Source organism: Emys orbicularis, chromosome 6 (genome assembly GCF_028017835.1).
Source record: "Emys orbicularis isolate rEmyOrb1 chromosome 6, rEmyOrb1.hap1, whole genome shotgun sequence".
Classification (NCBI taxonomy): Eukaryota; Metazoa; Chordata; order Testudines; family Emydidae; genus Emys; species Emys orbicularis.
The window spans coordinates 71,416,005-71,434,107 of NC_088688.1; the positions used below are offsets into that span (position 1 = coordinate 71,416,005).

General features: G+C 40.3%; 1 protein-coding gene across 1 annotated transcript in view; it reads right to left on the reverse strand.

Annotated features, from left to right (window-relative positions):
* The window catches only part of MCC (MCC regulator of WNT signaling pathway), a 229,200-nt gene extending 218,963 nt beyond the window's left edge, over positions 1-10,237 (reverse strand). Inside the window, exon 1 of the mRNA XM_065405951.1 lies at positions 10,181-10,237. Coding sequence (XP_065262023.1) covers positions 10,181-10,237 — 57 coding nt within the window. The remainder of the gene's footprint in view (positions 1-10,180) is intronic.
* Between the last annotated feature and the right edge of the window lie 7,866 nt (positions 10,238-18,103).

Below are 18,103 nucleotides of genomic sequence, written 5' to 3' on the forward strand. Positions count from 1 at the left end.
CACAAAGCAACACTGTACAACATTTCAGAACATGAAATGAAAAAGTATACTGCGGCAGATCTACCAGTGGTGTAAACTGGCATAACTTCATTGAATTTTCATAGCTATGAAAATTTATACCCGCTGAGGATCTGCCCCATTGTTTACAGCTTAAGCTGCAGGGGTAATTATACTGCCAGATTTAGAATCTGATCACCATGGGATCCTTAAATGAGCAGAAATATTATTATTTATATTCCCGTAATGCCTGCAGGCCTCACTGTGCTAGGCATTGTAAAAACACCTAAAGAGAGAGTATCTCTGGGCAGGACTGTCCCAGAAGAATTTAAGATATAAACAGAAAAAGGGTGATGAGAAGGAATCAGAGGCATAGAGAAGGGAAAGGACTTGCCCACAGTCACACAAATAGACCAGTGGAGAGCAGGAAATAGTATCCAGGTTTCCTGAGTCCCAATTCAGTGCCCTATCTACCAGACCATGCTGCTTCCCTCTAGTCAAGACCTAAACCCCAGAGAAAATAGAACAGGATTAATTTAACATTCTTACAATTCTTAGGTTAAAAAAAAAATTACATCTTTTCAGAGCACTTATTTGCAACAACAGCAATAAAAAAAAGACAGTATAATTTATTCAACTTTACAATAAATACACAATTTATTGCATCTATGTACACAACTATATCTATATAGATATAATTCAGTGTGTGTACAGAATATATTTGTTCAATGTTTTTTAATTTGGCATGATTGAACTAGAAAATTTACTTCAATCATAAAAAAATAAATCCAATCAATATTTTCATTTTAACTACAAAATTTTAATCCTAGAAGTCAACAACAGAGTTGATCTCTTAACATGTGATCTTACTGAACACATCTACTGTTATCTGGGTTTCTTTAAAAGAATATCTAAATAATTCATGCAGACAGAAGACTCATTTATATGGCAAACCTTGATATAGGACTAATGCACTGTGCCTCCTCATGTCTCAGAAATTAAGTCACCAACACTATCCAAATCTACCTCCCTCTTTCACACAGAATCCTCAAATTCAGAGACCACTATATCTCCCCACAGTGTGTGTTTGCACTGACATATTATTACTGTATGTTAAAGGGGAGCTCCCACAGGTTTTCCCGTTGTGTTTAGAAATCAACAGTTCCCAGCACACAAGTACAAACTGAAAATTTAACTGATACACAGTGTCACATCATTAATAACACTTCTTAACCGACTGAAAACAATAGCAGTGACATATCAACAAGAACACATTCTGTGTCTTAATATTACATCAGTCTACTGTACCACAGTAGAATCAACATCTCACTATACCCTTACAATAATCATCCAATTTCATATCCAAATCCTTCCTCTTCTCCTCCACAATTTTGTTTCTGCAACCTGGTAACTCTGCAATCCACATCCAGCTCAGAGCAAACAAACAAACAAATTCTGAAAGACAGACACCATCCTCCAGCTTTGGTTTGGGCCTTGATAGCTCCAGGGCTGATCACTTAAAACCATGATTTTCTCTTCCCACAAAGGTTGAGGGGATCTCTTGATCTTTAGCTAAAAAAAAAAAAAAAAAAAAAACAACCTTTCCTAAGTAATGAGTTTCTGGCACTATAGATCTAGGGATAAAAACATTAAACCTCGCTAAAAACGTTTAGGGAATCCAGTACGTTGTGAATGTTACTCTCCCGATATACATTTGTCCTTATTAAATCTCCAGGCCAGGGGCATTTTTTCAAATGTTCTGTCTTAATAGCTGGAAATATATTTTAATATCAGGCAGATAAGTTACATAATCTTTGCCATTTTTTCATTAGGAGTCTGGAGAATAGCATTATCTGCACTGACAGCGTCTGGGCATTTGAGTAATCTTTTTATAGTACTTCAATTTAATAACATCCAAGCCTGAAACACTGTGTGCCTGATAAGCAGCTCACACAAATCCAGAAAGTAAATGTTCTTTGAAGTTCGTATGGTTTTTACACCGGAAATACCATGCATCAGTCACACTGGAAATGACATGCACAGGTCATGCCAAAAATGCAACCCCTCAGACAGATAAAGGATCTGAGCTCATGTTCTAACCCAGATTTCTAAATTGGCAGCACAGCACCCTGATAACATGCCATCAAGCCAGCCTGACTAAGACAATCTGTTAATAAACTGTGGCATCACAGGAATGTCTCATCTCTCCCTCTTTTAAAAGGATACTTACTTTCATCTATGCAATGCATCATAAGTGATCACAATAAAGCATAAAAATAAATTAGATTTAGCAAAGTTATGAATAACCAGGATTAAAGTTTATCTGATCTGCAAGTTACATCCAGACTTCCTGGCTACCATCCCTGAGCTCTATCATTAAGATTCTCTGCTCGAATCCCCTCCTTAAATTGGATATCTGCAATAAGGTGAGATCTACCATAACTCTTTAGGTGACGTGGTTATACTATCTCTCTACTGTCTAAGCATCCATTAGGACAACAGTCTTGAAAGGGTTTAACTCTGAATCCTTTGTAAGGTTTAACCTTGAATAAAATCCTGCCATTCAATACGGAGTGGAGCAAAGAGAAAAGATATGGGGCTTAGCTTACCCATAAAGGCACAGAGGGTGCAAATTGCACCTCACTGTCTCTAGGGAAGCTGAACCAGTGCTCTAAGGTGATACAGAACATTCTGTCTCTCAGATGCTTGGCTGGCTGCTTCTTGCTCACATGCTCTATGTGTAACTGATGGCCCTACCTTAGGTCAGGAAGGCATTTCCCCCAGGTCAGATAGGCAGTGACCTGGCTTTCCCCCCCACCCCCTCACCTCCCTCTGACGTATGGAACGTGGGTCACCTGCCAGAATTAACTGGGTATATCTCATTTAATCAATCCCCTGCCACTGCAGGGCCTTAGGCATTGGTGCACCTGTTCTCTCCCTTTGGCACACAGTAGCTTAGGCTACATGTACACTACAAGCTTGGGATGTAATTCCCCTGCTCGTGTATGCATACTTGTGCTCACTCTCAACAGCATAAGTACAAACAGCAGCGTAGCCACGGTAGCGGCACGGCGGAGCCATGGGGAGTACAACCCCGTCTGAAACTGATGGGAATATATTTGGCACAGCTCAGCCATGCCTGCGCTGCCACTACCAGTGCTACGCTGCTATTTATACTCGTGGGTGCTAGCGCAAGTATGTGAACGCAGGCAGGGGAATCACGCCCCTATCTCATAGTGTACACGTAGCCGTAGTCTCCTCAGGGTTCTAAATACTTTGGTCTAACTGGGGTTGTTGGGTTTTGCATGCAGATGGGCTGGGTGGTGTTGGTGGCCTATGATATACAGGAGATCAAACTACATGGTCTGATGGTCCCTTCTGGCCTTCAAATCTATATGATATGATACCCTGATTCAATGTGCAAGTTCCACCGTGCAATGAATCAGGTCCATTTGTTTAATCTGATTTAATGTACAGGATATTCAATACCAGGCTAAGATAAACTACCCATGAAATGCAAAGAGCCAAATGTGACCCTTAGTTCAAGAAGTTCTCTCACTAATGTCAGTCATTAGTGGCCCCTTAGAGTTCAACATGCACATAGGAAGGCAGAAGCTTGCCTAACATGTATAAGCGAAGGAGAGAGAAAAATTAAAAAGAAATTTTGAAGGAAGAGAGGATAAACAGGAAAAGAAATTTCTATGCAGTTGACATATAAAACGCAAATTACAGACCCAGTACTTTGAGATGCTGAGCACTTCCTAATACAGTATATGCCCGATTTTCCAAAACTCTATTATCTGATCATCCACATTATCCAAATCCCTTCCTCATTCTCCATGCTGGGGGACAACAAGGAAGGGATTTGGATAATGCAGAGGTCTGAACAACAAAGAAGAGACTCCCAGCCACAGGGAGGCCACCCTGCTGCTGAATGGCTCCTACGGTGGTGCATGGAGCCATCTACAGCCCTGCTATCATGGGACTGAGGATATGTCTACACAGGGATAAAAAAACCTGTGGCTTGCCCACCTGGGTCAGCTGACTCAGACTCTCAGGGCTCCAGGAGTGAAAAATTGCCATGTAGACGTTTGAGCTGAGTCTGGAGCCCGAGGTGTGAGACCCTGCGAGGCTCCAGCCTGAGTGAGACCATCTACACACCAATTTTTAGCACTGCAGCCTGAGTCAGCTGACCCAGACCAGCCATGGGTCTTTTATCCATGTGTAGACATGCTCTATGTGCTCCCTGCACTGCCGCAGGGCTGGTGACACCCAATCCTGCAGGAGTCAGGTGCAGGTAAGACTGCAGTCCTGGCAGGACAGAGCAGAGTCCTGGCCACGGGTCTCTGCTCTGCCCTGCCAGGACTGTAACCTCCCCCACTCCACGCTTGGCACCTGCAATAATCTAGAGAGCAGGAGCAGCAGTGCAGGGAGCCCTCCCCAGCTCTGCTGTCACAGGAGGAAGGGAGGAGGGTCGTGACAGTAGGGCTGCAGAAGGCTTCCTGCACTGCTGCTCCTGCCCTCTTGAATATCTGAACTCCTGATTATCTGAATAAAATCTGTACCCCAATGTTAGTGTATACTGTAGATCAATGAGAACCAAAGGTACACAGACCAGACCCACAGAAATGATGCTCTAAAGTTTGGTGGGTACTTTCTGCTGTGAGAAAGTCATTTTTACACGACATGCAATGTAACGTCATTCTAACAGTCAATAAACCAGTGCATTTTAGCTTTGATAGATATGAAACATATGAGCTGTTTATTATTACCTTAAGGGTCAGTTATGCATCTATTCTTCAGTGCTTAAAGTGTTCTCAAAAAGGGCCAGGTCTGCCCAACAGTGGACTGTCATTTATAAACAACAAAAAATTAAGGTCTTTTCAACTTGTATAAATACAGTTATCACCAATTTATCAAAGAGTACCAGAACACTTATCTTCTATGTATAGGGGGAAACTGTAATCTCTCCTATATACCAATATGCAGTATATGTTGCCTTTTAATAGCAATCTCTGTACACCTTTAATACTGTTTTTCTTTACCGGAGGTCAGGCACATGTCTTGTAACACTAGACAGTGGAGTGAGAGGGGGATACCAATGTGAGATGAGGTCACTATGCCTGTAAAGGAGTACTGTGTCACTGCAACAACCCCATTACAGCCTGATCAGTGATGGATTCAGACTGCTTTCTGACTGTCCGATAGTAAGACTGCCAAACTCAAGATTTCAAAACTCAGAAGGCAAAAATAAGGCCGTAAGATTTATTTCCAACCTGAAGTACGTACAAACCTGTTCCCAGTTCCCCACATGTACATTACAGCACTAGCGCAAGCAGAATCATATCCTAAAAAGAACAGAAAACTTACAGAAAATACAGGAGGGTGGGGATTGTCAATGCTGTATTTGCCAATGGGGCTTGTATCCATGTCAGGCTCCCTCATTTGTATCTGCCCCACTCTCTGGCCCAACACAGCAATGTCTTTGTATTGGGTTGCATTTATGACTCGAGCAGCCTCATCCTTTGCATTTTGTCACTCTAAGCAGGAGTAATCAGGGTAGTGGTGGTGAGGTGGAAATACAAATGTGAAATTCTGAAGGACATCATTATGTCATGGGTTCCTGTTTCACCCCTCTCAAACTTGGTACTGTCCCTTTCATTCTTCGTATCTTGTACTATGTATAGAATTTTGTCATCCTTCTTCCCATGCGCTGTTCTCCTCCAGAGACCTCACTCCTCTACCTCCTCCCACCAAAAATAATAATAGTAAAAAAAAAATCCCTTGGTGGGGCATAGTATTCAAACATCACTTTGGTGAAATTTCTCTCTCTCCTTTAAAAGGAGTGCGTAAATCAAGCAGTTTGTTCCTGGCATTGTAAGTGGTTAAAGAATGGACAACTGTATCCAAGAATGCAAGCAGCAACCTTAATTTTCTGAACTGCGGAAATCTAAGCAGAGATAATGAAAAGCAAAGGGAAGAAATTATGTACCTGAGAAGAAGGGATTTTTTTTTTAATTTGGTGCTTTGGAAAGAACATACCCATTAGAGAAATGATGTCCCCATCGCAGCTTACAGAGCAAATGGCAAAAGGAAATGGCCACATAAAACAAACCAACCACATTTTAAAAAATGAATGTTTTGCAAAAATGAGATACCAGCCCTGAGTCTGCAGAAACCTCTCTTGGGGCCCAATTCTGCCCTTGACAGATGCGCACAGTTTCCACTGACTTTGACGGGAATCATTTGTGTATAACCAAGGACAGAATCCTGCAAACACTTATGTGCGTGCTTAACTTTACTACAGCGAGTAGCCACATTGTAGACTACTCAGTGGAAAGTAAAATTAAGCACATGCATAAACAACCACCACCTTCATATACGTATATGGAAATGGACTATGTAATAAGAAAACCTCACTGTGCACATTCATCCAGGTATTCTGCAAAAAAGTGGGAACATTCTGAAGTACAGCCCCACTTTGAACACTGTGAAAACCTGAGAGGGAGGGTGGGTCAGTTACCTTTGTAACTGCAAATAATTTTTCTGCACTTAATTGGTTGCCTGTAACAAACTGCTTAAGTGGTATTCATGATGTCGGCTTTTAAGAACACATTGTATAGTTACACTCAATAGTTAATGGTACCATTGGCCTAAACACATGGATCTGAATAGTGATTATTTAATTCTGGGTGTCCTATCCCCCAACTGATCAAATCTCAAAGTGAAATCTCTCCAAATAATGCTTCACACCACAGCACTGGCAGCAGCTAGCCTGTTTCACAATACTAAAACCAGGCCTTGTTGGACCTTATGAATTATTTACAACGTTAACAAAGCCTATCCTACATTCTGACGAGTGGCAGCAACGTTACTATCAGCAACTTCCAGATTTTTCAGACCAACCTCTCCTAATGTCTTTCCCCCCCCCTCCCCCCGCCCCGCCCCGATCTCTTTTTTGGTGGGAGAGTAGAGGAAGAGGGTCAACCAGAGAAGCTGCTGATATATGCACCAATATTGACAACTTCACCTCTGGAGTTCAGCAATCACTGAAATCATACTGCTCTGACGGGAACATGACTGGCTTACCATGGAAATCAGTTTTCCTTGCTGTATGTGTGAACTTCATTGGGGGAAAAAGGCAAACAAAGGAAAAGGACATACCAACTAGATATCAAGATTTTGTTTACTTTTACAATAAAAATCAGAGATTAGATCAGCATACTATTTGCAAATCAAAAGCAAAACACACACACTTTTGCATCCATGGTGGGGGAGGAGGTAGATTTTTGTCAGTTTTTCCTAATACTGGCATAAATCTCAAAAAAACACCCCTTGCCAACTGTATGGATAGTGATTAATTTTTACCTTCTATTTTGTGCAACTGACACACAGAAAGGTATGTGTGTATTAATTTCACACACACACACACACACACACACACAAACACACAAACACACAGAGTATCCACTAGTTCTAATAATGGCAGTTCCACAGTTGGAATTTTGTGCATTGAAGTGAGGATATAACTTCCCTAAATAATTATGTGTATTACTGGCCTTCTGCCATATTTTTCACCAAACCAGATGCACTAGATAGTGCCAGTAGGGAGATGGCCACAGAGCAAAAAACTCACTAAAACTGTATGATCCTAGGAAAATTCCCAGTGCAGCCATTTTCTTTAAATGACTGTGGGCAAAAACAAAAGCCATAATCAGGAAGGAAAGCCAGAAGAGAATAAAAAGAGAGAGACAGGAAGACCAAAAGAATAGGTACAAAACATGGACACAAACCAAAGATACAAACAGCACTTACACAGCACTTTACATCTTTCAAGTACTGCAAACAAAAATTAATATTTCACACATGGTGAGGAGAACTGGGAAGAGGGAGCCAAAAGAAAAAGATAGCCTTGGAGGCCCTATTGTTCATATAACACCTACTGGGAAGAAAAGAGCTGTTTGTGTCACTTAAATTTAGAGGTGAGCAACCAAACTCTGTCTCAGTAGCTCCAGAACACAAATGTAATCAAATTCCATCAAAGCATAGGGGACAGCTAAATTTAAAAAAAAATTCCCAGGGTGAAAGATCACAGAATTCCCTAGATATTTCCTCCCATTGCAGGTACTTGGAGTGGGAGGGCCTCCTGTGTCAAAATTCCAGGTGAAATCATTGAATACAAGACTAGAAGAACTATCTTAATATGTCTTAAAGTCCCGGCCAGTGACTGAATAAAATGAACTCCTAACCTATAATAACATTCCAAAGCAATACACCAAGATGAAAATGCTATCGTTAAATATTGTCTGCTCTGGATGACTGTCCTAGCATCACCCTCCCAAGACACTGCACTGGTTTGAAACTTTTACTTTTGAAACAGGCATAAAACCAAAACATACACAAAAATTGGGAGACATTTGAGATTTTGCTGAACTAGCTTGAAAAGCAAACAAGAAGGACATAATCTTGCTCCCATTAATGTCAATGGCAACACTCACCTTGACTTCAGTGGGAATACAACTAGCTTTCAGAACTGCACAATCCTATTTAAAAGTAGAATGGTCAGAGGTGAAGTGCTAATCAAACTGATGTTGCACGAACACAGTAATGTAAAAAGAATAGGATCTCATTTAAAAAAGCAATCAAGCTTATACTACCTTTCATCCCAAAGCTATAGAACATAAAAAAATAAATTACTCCTCCCTCCACACACACACACCCCCCCCACTATCCTGGGATGGACTCCATCAACCAGCAAGCATATAGTACTCACTGCATAAAAGCTAGAAGAAGGGGGTTAGTATTGGCCAAGGACACCAGGGCAGTCTCCCACTCTACAAAAAGCATCCAGGGATCTTTAGTGTTTATGCTGAGTTGACAAGACCTTCGTTCTTAAGTTCCCTTTTGCAAGATCCACACACAGTTAATGAAATGGAACTCCTATTATTTAAATGACTAATAAAATATACACGCAGCACTTTTATTATGGAAGAAAATTTAAATAAAAATACTGTACTGGTTCCTATCCTGAACTGCAGGATTCTGCACGGATATGGACCCTCACTCCTCACTTGTGCCCTTTCCACAGTGTTCCATTGCCCCTCACTCTCACTGGTCTGCTAGAATGCCTATTTGTTTCCTTATTCATTTTATATTTCCACTCTTTATCTTGGTATATAGTTTTTTTCCTAGCTGTATGACAGCGATCATACCTAACTCTCTAAACCATTTACTCTTTTGTCTCCTTCCTTCTGTGAAACATTATATGATGCTTTTCATGAGACACAGTATAAAAGAAATAAACTGCATGGCACATAAAATGTGTGTCAAAAGAGGAAAAAGGATTTTTTTTAAACCAAGACAATATATTTTGTGGAACATTAAAACCATGTTTTAACCCCAATAAGATGCTCTGGGCTGTATATTGTGACCAATATCAGCAATTTTCAGTCCAATCAAAGCTACCCGAATGATATGCCCAAGGCATTTCAATAACCATAAAATATGCAGCTTAGAACAACTGTTTAAATATTTGCATAATACTTGATGTGGCTTTAATTTCAAATCTGCTTAAAAAACATAATGCTGTCAGAGCATAAAAGAAACAGACATACCTACAACAGTAAGTAATAAATACAACAGTTTTTCACCCTATGCTGCAAGAAGTAAAAGTCTCAGTAGCTTATTTCCTCTCCCTTCCACCAACTAAAATAATATTCATCTAATCTGAAGAAACAGCATTACCTTGGCTGAACATAATCAAATACATCATGTGATTCTCCCAAAGTTGTTGGCTTAATAATGCTGTTTGTTTTCCACCCTCCTCTCCAATTTAGTAACCATCTGTTTAATCTCAATTGGGATCGCTGTGTATTTTACCTACTGCAAAGAGGAATGCTGTGTATAAATGCAGCACTCGGGAAGGTGGGGGAATCCTTGCTGCAGGACGACATAAAAAAAGGTCTCTGCACAGTTACAACCATTTGCCTTTTACCACTTATTTCTGACTGAAGCAAGTTCAGGTCATTTCCTGACTAGCACTGCAAGTTAGAACAAGAATACACTCTATTAATCTTTAATTGAAGTGCCTGCAGACTGAAAACCAAAAAGAGACTAATACTATATTTAAAAAACAAAAGCATTAAAAAAAATTAAAAAAAACAAGGATATTGAAACTGCTTACCTCGCTCAGCTCCGCAGAGGAGTCATTTCCATATTTCATAGCAACTCCAGAATTCATGATTAGACTTTTCAGGGCTTGGCTATTTCTACAGATTTTAATGCTTCCAAGCTTTGTTCAATAGATTCAACACTCCCTTCTTCTCCAAGATTTTTCTGTCTTGCACATTTTGCTCTAGACAGCCATTTTCACTTAACATTTATAGAATCTAAATTAATGATGCAAGGTCTTCTAAAGGAGCCAAATTGGTTTTCATTTCACAAACAATCCATTTCTGCAAGAGACTCATTAAAGCTGCAGAGTGCAGGGTCACAGAGAATGCAGACAGTCAGTAATGATCTCCTGGATACTAAAAATGCCCAAGTCCATGTGAAACCTATGTTTCAGCTCTGCCTCTAGTTTTATACTGCCCTTTCCCCAGCTAGGTTTGAGGGCATCTCCCATTGGAGTTTAATATCCTGGCAACTATTTGGTGAGTTTCAGATGAATTCACAGCGAGAACACAATCAAAGTACTCCTAAGGTCTTAGAAGGGGGAAAAAACCCTGAGACAAACTGATGCTGTACTTCACGCTAAAGTTTCCCCATCCACTACGCCTGGAGTTGTAAGTGGTTTATGATCAAACACAGCTGTCTTGCTTCTAGCTAAAGGGGCGGTGCCAAAGGAGAAAGGGAGGGGAAGGAGAGAGCTACACTGTTCATTTTGGAATTGCAGGCATCTTTCCAGCTTTCTGTACACCAATTACTGCAACCAAAACTACAAGGTAAGCATACAACAGTAAAAGTTACCTGCATAGCCATGTAGCTAGTTTCTTATTTTCCCCTATTTCCATATGCAATTAAATGAGTTTCTTTACAATTTCAGAAAATTGAAGTGAACCTGAAGCTATATTTGAAAGCCAGGGATTTTACATGGTACATTAAAATTTTAAAAAATTTAGGGCAGATATTACTAGATGAATAAAAACAAATCAATCATTTGAATTCAGCATCTAACTAGTAGCCCAGGAAATTCCTAGGAATATAGGTTCTTATAAAGAATGTGCTGATTTAAAAAAAACAAAAAACAAAAAACATACAACAGAAGATTTAGTGACAACCTTTTCCCCTCAGTTCTTGCCTGCTATAGGTACTCCACTCACCCAAAATTTATACTGCTTTGCATTGCTAGGTTACATTGGTAAAGTTAGAAGCTTGGAGTCCCTTATCCTGTGACTGAAGTGTATCTGATCACTTTGTTTAATTAATACAACTTATGTCTAAATTATTAAATCCTGGGAAGAGTTGATTTTTATAAAGATCAAAAAGATCAGGACAAATAGGGCACAACTTCACACCTTGGCAAATCCATTTACCAACAATGCTTGCCAAAAGTAGCATTCTGAAAAGTATGTTTTCCTCACCTATATTAATTACGGGATCAGTAATCATCATCATCAGATTCAAGGATAATTCTTTTGAATCACAATAAAGTCTATTAAGACCGTAGAAGAAAAGAGAATATTAAAATAATAGCAACTAAACCTTTTGGGTTGGAGCACATCCTGCTTTAATGGATCAGGATCTGAGGGACCCTCCCCATTTCCCCTTCATGCCAAGATCTGGCAGGTGTGGATGCTGCAGTCTCACTGTTAAGTACATTCTCTTTCTCCCTCCCCAGCCTGGATACATTTTCCATCATTTCTTTTTCTTCCTGATTTTGCTTTCTAGCATCACCCATTTGTTTTCTTTACCTAGTTTCTTCCCTGTCCAACATACATCCCCTCTACCTTTCACTCAGTTTTCTGCACCCAATTCTCTTATTTTTGTGTTTCCCTTTCTCACCTTCACCTCCCTCAGTGTTCTCTTATATTCCTGCCTGTTCATCTCCTTTGTCCCCAAAGCATGTTCTTATTCACCCTCCCGCAGCTGCTGGCAATGTACTGTGCTGCTCTCTGCTGGTAGAATGCTGCTGTGAAGAGTGCCAGGAACAGCATTGAGCAGAGCTGCCTAAGAAAACAGGGCCAGAGTACATGCCCAGTGGCAGTGGCTCAGCAGCTCTCCAGAAGCGGCCAGAAAGATGGGCATGCCCCACCTCTCTGTAAAGTCTGATGTGCCTAACAGGTTGGGAGTCCCAGTGTTGAGGAATATATGCTCTTATCTTCATATGCAGAGTAGTTACACACATTAATTTCCTGCACACTATAATGAGACTACCCATGTTTTCTCCTGTGAAAGCAGACACCTGATGGTGAATTACTATAAAATGTTTTGATAAAATAACTCAAGGTTTACATTGTATGTTTAAAAATCCACCATAGCTGACAAAGAAAAATTAAGAATATTCTACTCTTCCTAAATTAACCTCTCCAAATAGAATGACGAGTGACTTTACTCTGCAAAAGTGATAGACTCCAGAGTGAAGACCTAAATTTATCCTCAGGCAAGCCCATTTCACATAGGGCTGCAGCACATTTTCTTTACAGTATTATACCCTTAGACAACCAAACACAACCCAACTGAAAGAGAAAGGGATACAGGTCCTAAAATAATTCTGTATTGCCTACCTAAGGTCAACAGTCTTTTTGAACTACTTGCTGGCTAGCCAGTGGCTGAGACAGTAGCACATGATCCTATAATCTAAAAAAGAAACTTCAGCTCTAAATATGAGGGTGTGATGCATTTGAGATAGATTCTGTTTTTGAGACATTTTACGTGACTCTACACTTATACCCTTATTCTTCTGCCACTTTTCTAGATTTGTTAGTAACACTGGAAGAAAATAAGGAGTCACTGGTGGAAAAGTAAAAATGGAATTCAAATACATTCAGACATGCCCAGGAATATCAGGAGGCGCAGCCAAAGACTCTGTGTAAAACTATGTTAAAATGGATGTAGAGTGAAACTGTAAACACGGAGGAAAAGTTATATTTACATTAATCCCATATGACTCTCACTACTAATGCTGGAACGCTGTAAATGGGTGATATAGGGTTACATAAACTATGAACTAAAACAGAGAAGCCTGAACAGAGAGTAAGTGCTGACACTGCACACTCAGCATTGAAAGGCATATTGCATTTTTAAAGGGTTTTTCATTAAGCATATTACAGGGAGCAGCTTAGTTTAGCCCCAATCCTGCAAAGATTAATGCACCTGCTTTGCTTTATACACTGCGAGTAGTCCTATTGACTACTTGCAGTGAGTAAAGTTAAGTGGATGTATAAATCCTTGAAGGATTGGGGTCTTCTGTTACCATCAGCTTGAGTTATAAAACTCTAGTCTGGTCTCTATGGAAAATTGTTTTCATTTGGAAATTATTAGATTTATTCTCATGGCAAAGGAGACTGTTTCTGCAAAGTGTGAAGAAGTTGTTTCAAAATGTTTTTGAGTTATAATGCATTAAAAGTACCCTGAATTAAAAATCAACTTGTTACTTCCCCTTCCAACTTTACATATGGCTAAACATCCTTGAAGACCTATGCACTGGTAAATTGGAAGATATAACAAATAAGATGTAACTAAGCATATGTATTGCTGGATTTGGATAGCTTGGTGCCCAATACAGCTTGCATTAATGTCAATGGGAGTTATGGGCCAAATCCAGTGCTCGCTAACCAACGTCAATGGGATTTATTTTTGTCTCAGACTTTCATTTGGTACTATATGTTTGTGTAAGCATGTTGCCCTCTACTGGCTGGTTACAGTTCAGCATAAGCGGATAACAGACCTCTCCTTTCAGCTCAGGTGCTAGAGGCCTTTGTTGTTGCAGCTGTAAAACCAGGGTTCTAGTCCCAGGTCTGAGGTATTTCGTTTAGTAGAGGTGATAGTCTTTTCATCATAGCTACGGTTAGTTTTGTTCTCTTTTGCAAAAATAAAATCATCACTATATTAAATTTTTAAAGCTAAGTCTAATTGACAACTAGAACATGTTCTGAAATTTTTGAATAAATTAAGAACTTTTTAAAGGACTTTAAAATGGCTATTTTAAATTTTTATGAAGAGTCGACCATTTCTTGGGGCTATCTGTCAGACCAATGAAATCATATTACATCACAAAATTCAAAACCTAAACAGATCTAACTGAATATCTCCAGGCAGTCTCACTGTTTATAAATCCATATATAGTGGTCAGGTAAAGTACCACGGTGATAAGAACCTTATAAATGCTAGTTGATAGATTAGGTGCATTTTTACAATGTTTTGTGCCACAGGCAGCTTTCAAGGGCAAGAACAGTAACCACAAGACTTTTTCTGAAAGATTTTAAAGAACTGCAGTGGGTTTTACACATCAGGGTTCAATTTCTGGCTCTGCCACAGTCTTCCTGCATGACCACAGGCCATTCACTTACTGACTCTGTTCCTCATCTGTAAACCAGGGATAATAATGCTCCCCTTCTTTCAGCCTTTGTCTGTCTTCTCTATTTAGACTATAAGTTCTTTGGGGTAGGGACTTTCTCTTAAGGTATATGTCTACATTAGAGCTAAGGGTGATTCCTCATGTTAGACATACCTTCACTAGCTTGAAGAGCGCTAGGCATGCTAAAAATAGCAGTGTAGCCATGGTAACGGTGGCATGGGCAGCAATGAGTGGCGGCACAGGCTACCTGTGCTGAGTACAAACCCACCCAAACCCTTTGGGTACGTACTCGGCACAACCAGCTCGTTACACCGGTCACTGCTGCCCATGCTACCATGGCAATGTTACTATTTTTAGCACACTAGCTCAAGGAAAGTTAGTGTGAGTATGTCTAAGGCAAGCAAGTCTAATGTGAGCTGGGAATTACAGCCCAGCTCCTAGTGTAAACAATCTTAATATGTGTTTGTACACTACCTCGCTCAGTGGGGCCCTTATCTCAGTTGAGGCCTGTAGTTACTACCATAATACAAATAAATAATAATAAACTGGACATGATTCACTGTCATTGAAGCTGATGGAGAAAGGAAACAGACAATGAAAAATATATTCTACCAAATCAAATACACCAGGGTGAGCTACTTCATGTACATAATGCATTCCCATCAATGAGTGCTTTTTATAACCCTTACCAACTACTGAGGTTGCATACTGCTTTTAGACAAGTGTAAAAAGCAACAGAGGGTCCTGTGGCACCTTTAAGACCAACAGAAGTATTGGAGCATAAGCTTTCGTGGGTGAATGCCCACTTCATCAGACGCAAGACACTTGCTTATGCTCCAATACTTCTGTTAGTCTTAAAGGTGCCACAGGACCCTCTGTTGCTTTTTACAGATTCAGACTAACACGGCTACCCCTCTGACACTAGACAAGTGTAGTTTCACTGACAGTCTTCCTGTGATAATTTCAAAACTAGTAGGGTAGTGTGTTATCTAGTAACCATTATTAGCTGAGCTCTGCTCACTCTGAATTTAATAATCTGGTGCCCACTCTATCCCATTTATTTACAGATTTAAAAAGACAATATATTTACTTACCTACAGGAAAGAAAAATTGAGAGCTATCCAGATATTATGGTGTCCCTTAATCCAGTCACACGAAGTTACTGCAGATGCTACCTTTTTGTTGTCTCTGGAGAGTCAGATCCATTATGTCAGTTTGGGTAATACCATTCTCTTTGGATGGGATACAACTTCCTCACATATTACCTTTTACTTTTGAAATTGTTGTAAAATATGGAAAATTTTAGTGCTATAGTGATTTTACAAGGCCTCCCACTCACAATATCCCTTGGGGAACACAGTCCTCCACTTTCTAACCGTTACTGGAGAGAGCATGACCCAGCTACCACACACACAGAGTTTTTCCATCATTCTTGTTTTGTCAGCTGCAGAGTGAAAATTGCAGTGCAAAAAGCAGCTATTTCTTAAATATAAATATACACATACACACAAACATCATTACATAAAGTATACAAGTCAAAAAAAGGACATTAGGCAAGTGATTCCACTCTGTATGGAACATGAATGATTAGCCCATCACAACTTCAACATGCGTGAAATGAGGCTTTTTTGGTTTGTTCTCTCTAGTTAACTTCCTAAATGTCACTACTGACATTTCCTAAATATTTTATCATGGTAATTCTCACATAATTACTGCAATTAAGGCTGCACCCTTCACAGTCACAAGCACAAATAGATTACCCCTTTAATTTATTGTAAACTTTAGTTCATCCTGAACACTATGCAATATTATAAGGGTAGATTCCTGTTTTCATTTCACACAAAATATATAGGTATCCTAGTATCAGCGGTTTGTATTTCCCGGGACAGAATACTAGTACTCCGAAGGTTAACATGGAGTTTGGAAGTGGGAATTCAATACAATACTTGGATAAAGTTTCCAGACAGTTCCTTATTCAATAGCACTAATGCACTCTGATTTAAAGGCAGTGGTGAGAAAGGATGGTCTGCTCTTCTTGATGGAAATGATTCCCATCAGTAATATTGAAGGTTACCCACTTGTGTCAAGAGAAGATTGTCCAGCTCAGCTGTAACAACTGAAAGTAACCCTGCCCTGAAAAACTGAAGTACTCAATTTGAAAAACATGAGTCAACTTCACTTCTCCGTCCCTTCAATTACACTATCTTGATTAGTCTAAAACAGATAGTATATCTAGAGTAATGGGATTTCCAAACAGCACTTCAATCACAGTTACTCACCCCTTCGCCCCTCTCCAAATACTAAATCCACTTAAGATGTCATGTCCTTGACCAGACCAATCTTCTTTGCAGTTTACATTTGATCCCTTTAATTATCCTACAACATTTCATGTCACCAAGCCACTCACTAATCTGTCAAAACCAGCAGCCCTAGTTGTCTGTCTTTTCATCCACCACTATCATACATTCACAGTGATTCCACCTGACCCCACAGTACCTCAGAAACAGGCAAAATGACAAACAAGGCACCAGGAAACCCACACAGAGGCCTGTTACTCAGTTATGGACCTATCTGAGGACAGCAGAGAAAGATGGTTGCAATTTTTAAGTTCCCTTTCTCTCACAACCATCTCATCTCCCTCATCATCAGCTACTTACCTCTTGCCTCTACCCATAAACTTGGCCATTCTGTGGACTACAATCCTTCACATCCATTACTTTTCTGCTGCTCTTCCCTACTCTCTCCACCCTCTCCTTAGCTGAGTTGTCAATTCCTCCCCCCACTTGCTCTTTCACCCTTTTTTCTCAGTTCAAAGTAGCCCCCAATTATTAGCTTCCAATCTCAAATATCACTGCACCAGTTCCCATGCTCTGGAGATAGTCCTGAGGTCGTGCACACTTATTCAACTAAAATTTGGTCCTCTCCTCCACTTCTGCTAAATACCTTGCCAAACATCTCTACTTGCCCACCTAACTAGAATCCCATGTCCACAATACCTGTTTATTTACAACCTTCAATTCCCTCCAAGCGCTTTCCATTTGCATCTTCCTCTCTTTGCACAATATCGTACCAGCTTCTTCAAAGAATAGAGCTATGATCTGCCATGATAGCCATCTTCCCCCATCCCAACACACTCTCCTTTTTCTCCCTGTCACCTATACTGGGGTTTCTTGCCTGATCTACCCCTCATCCCCATTCCATCCTGCTACCTGACCTCCCTTACTCTGACTCTCACCTCCTCCCTCACCTCTGGCTCCTTTTCCTCACAAAACAAGCATGCTGTGGTCCACTCCCCAGTCTCAAAGAGACATCTCTCAACCTCATCCAATTGCCACCCCATTTCCCTTCAGCTCCAAACTCATCAAGCAAGGAATCTGCAATCATGTCGTGGTCGGAGTCTGCTATAGACCACCAGACCAGGGGGATGAGGTGGACGAGGCTTTCTTCCAGCAACTAACAGAAGTTGCTAGATAGCAGGCCCTGGTTCTCATGGGAGACTTTAATCACCCTGATATCTGCTGGGAGAGCAATACAGCGGTGCACAGAAAATCCAGGAAGTTTTTGGAAAGTGTAGGGGACAATTTCCTG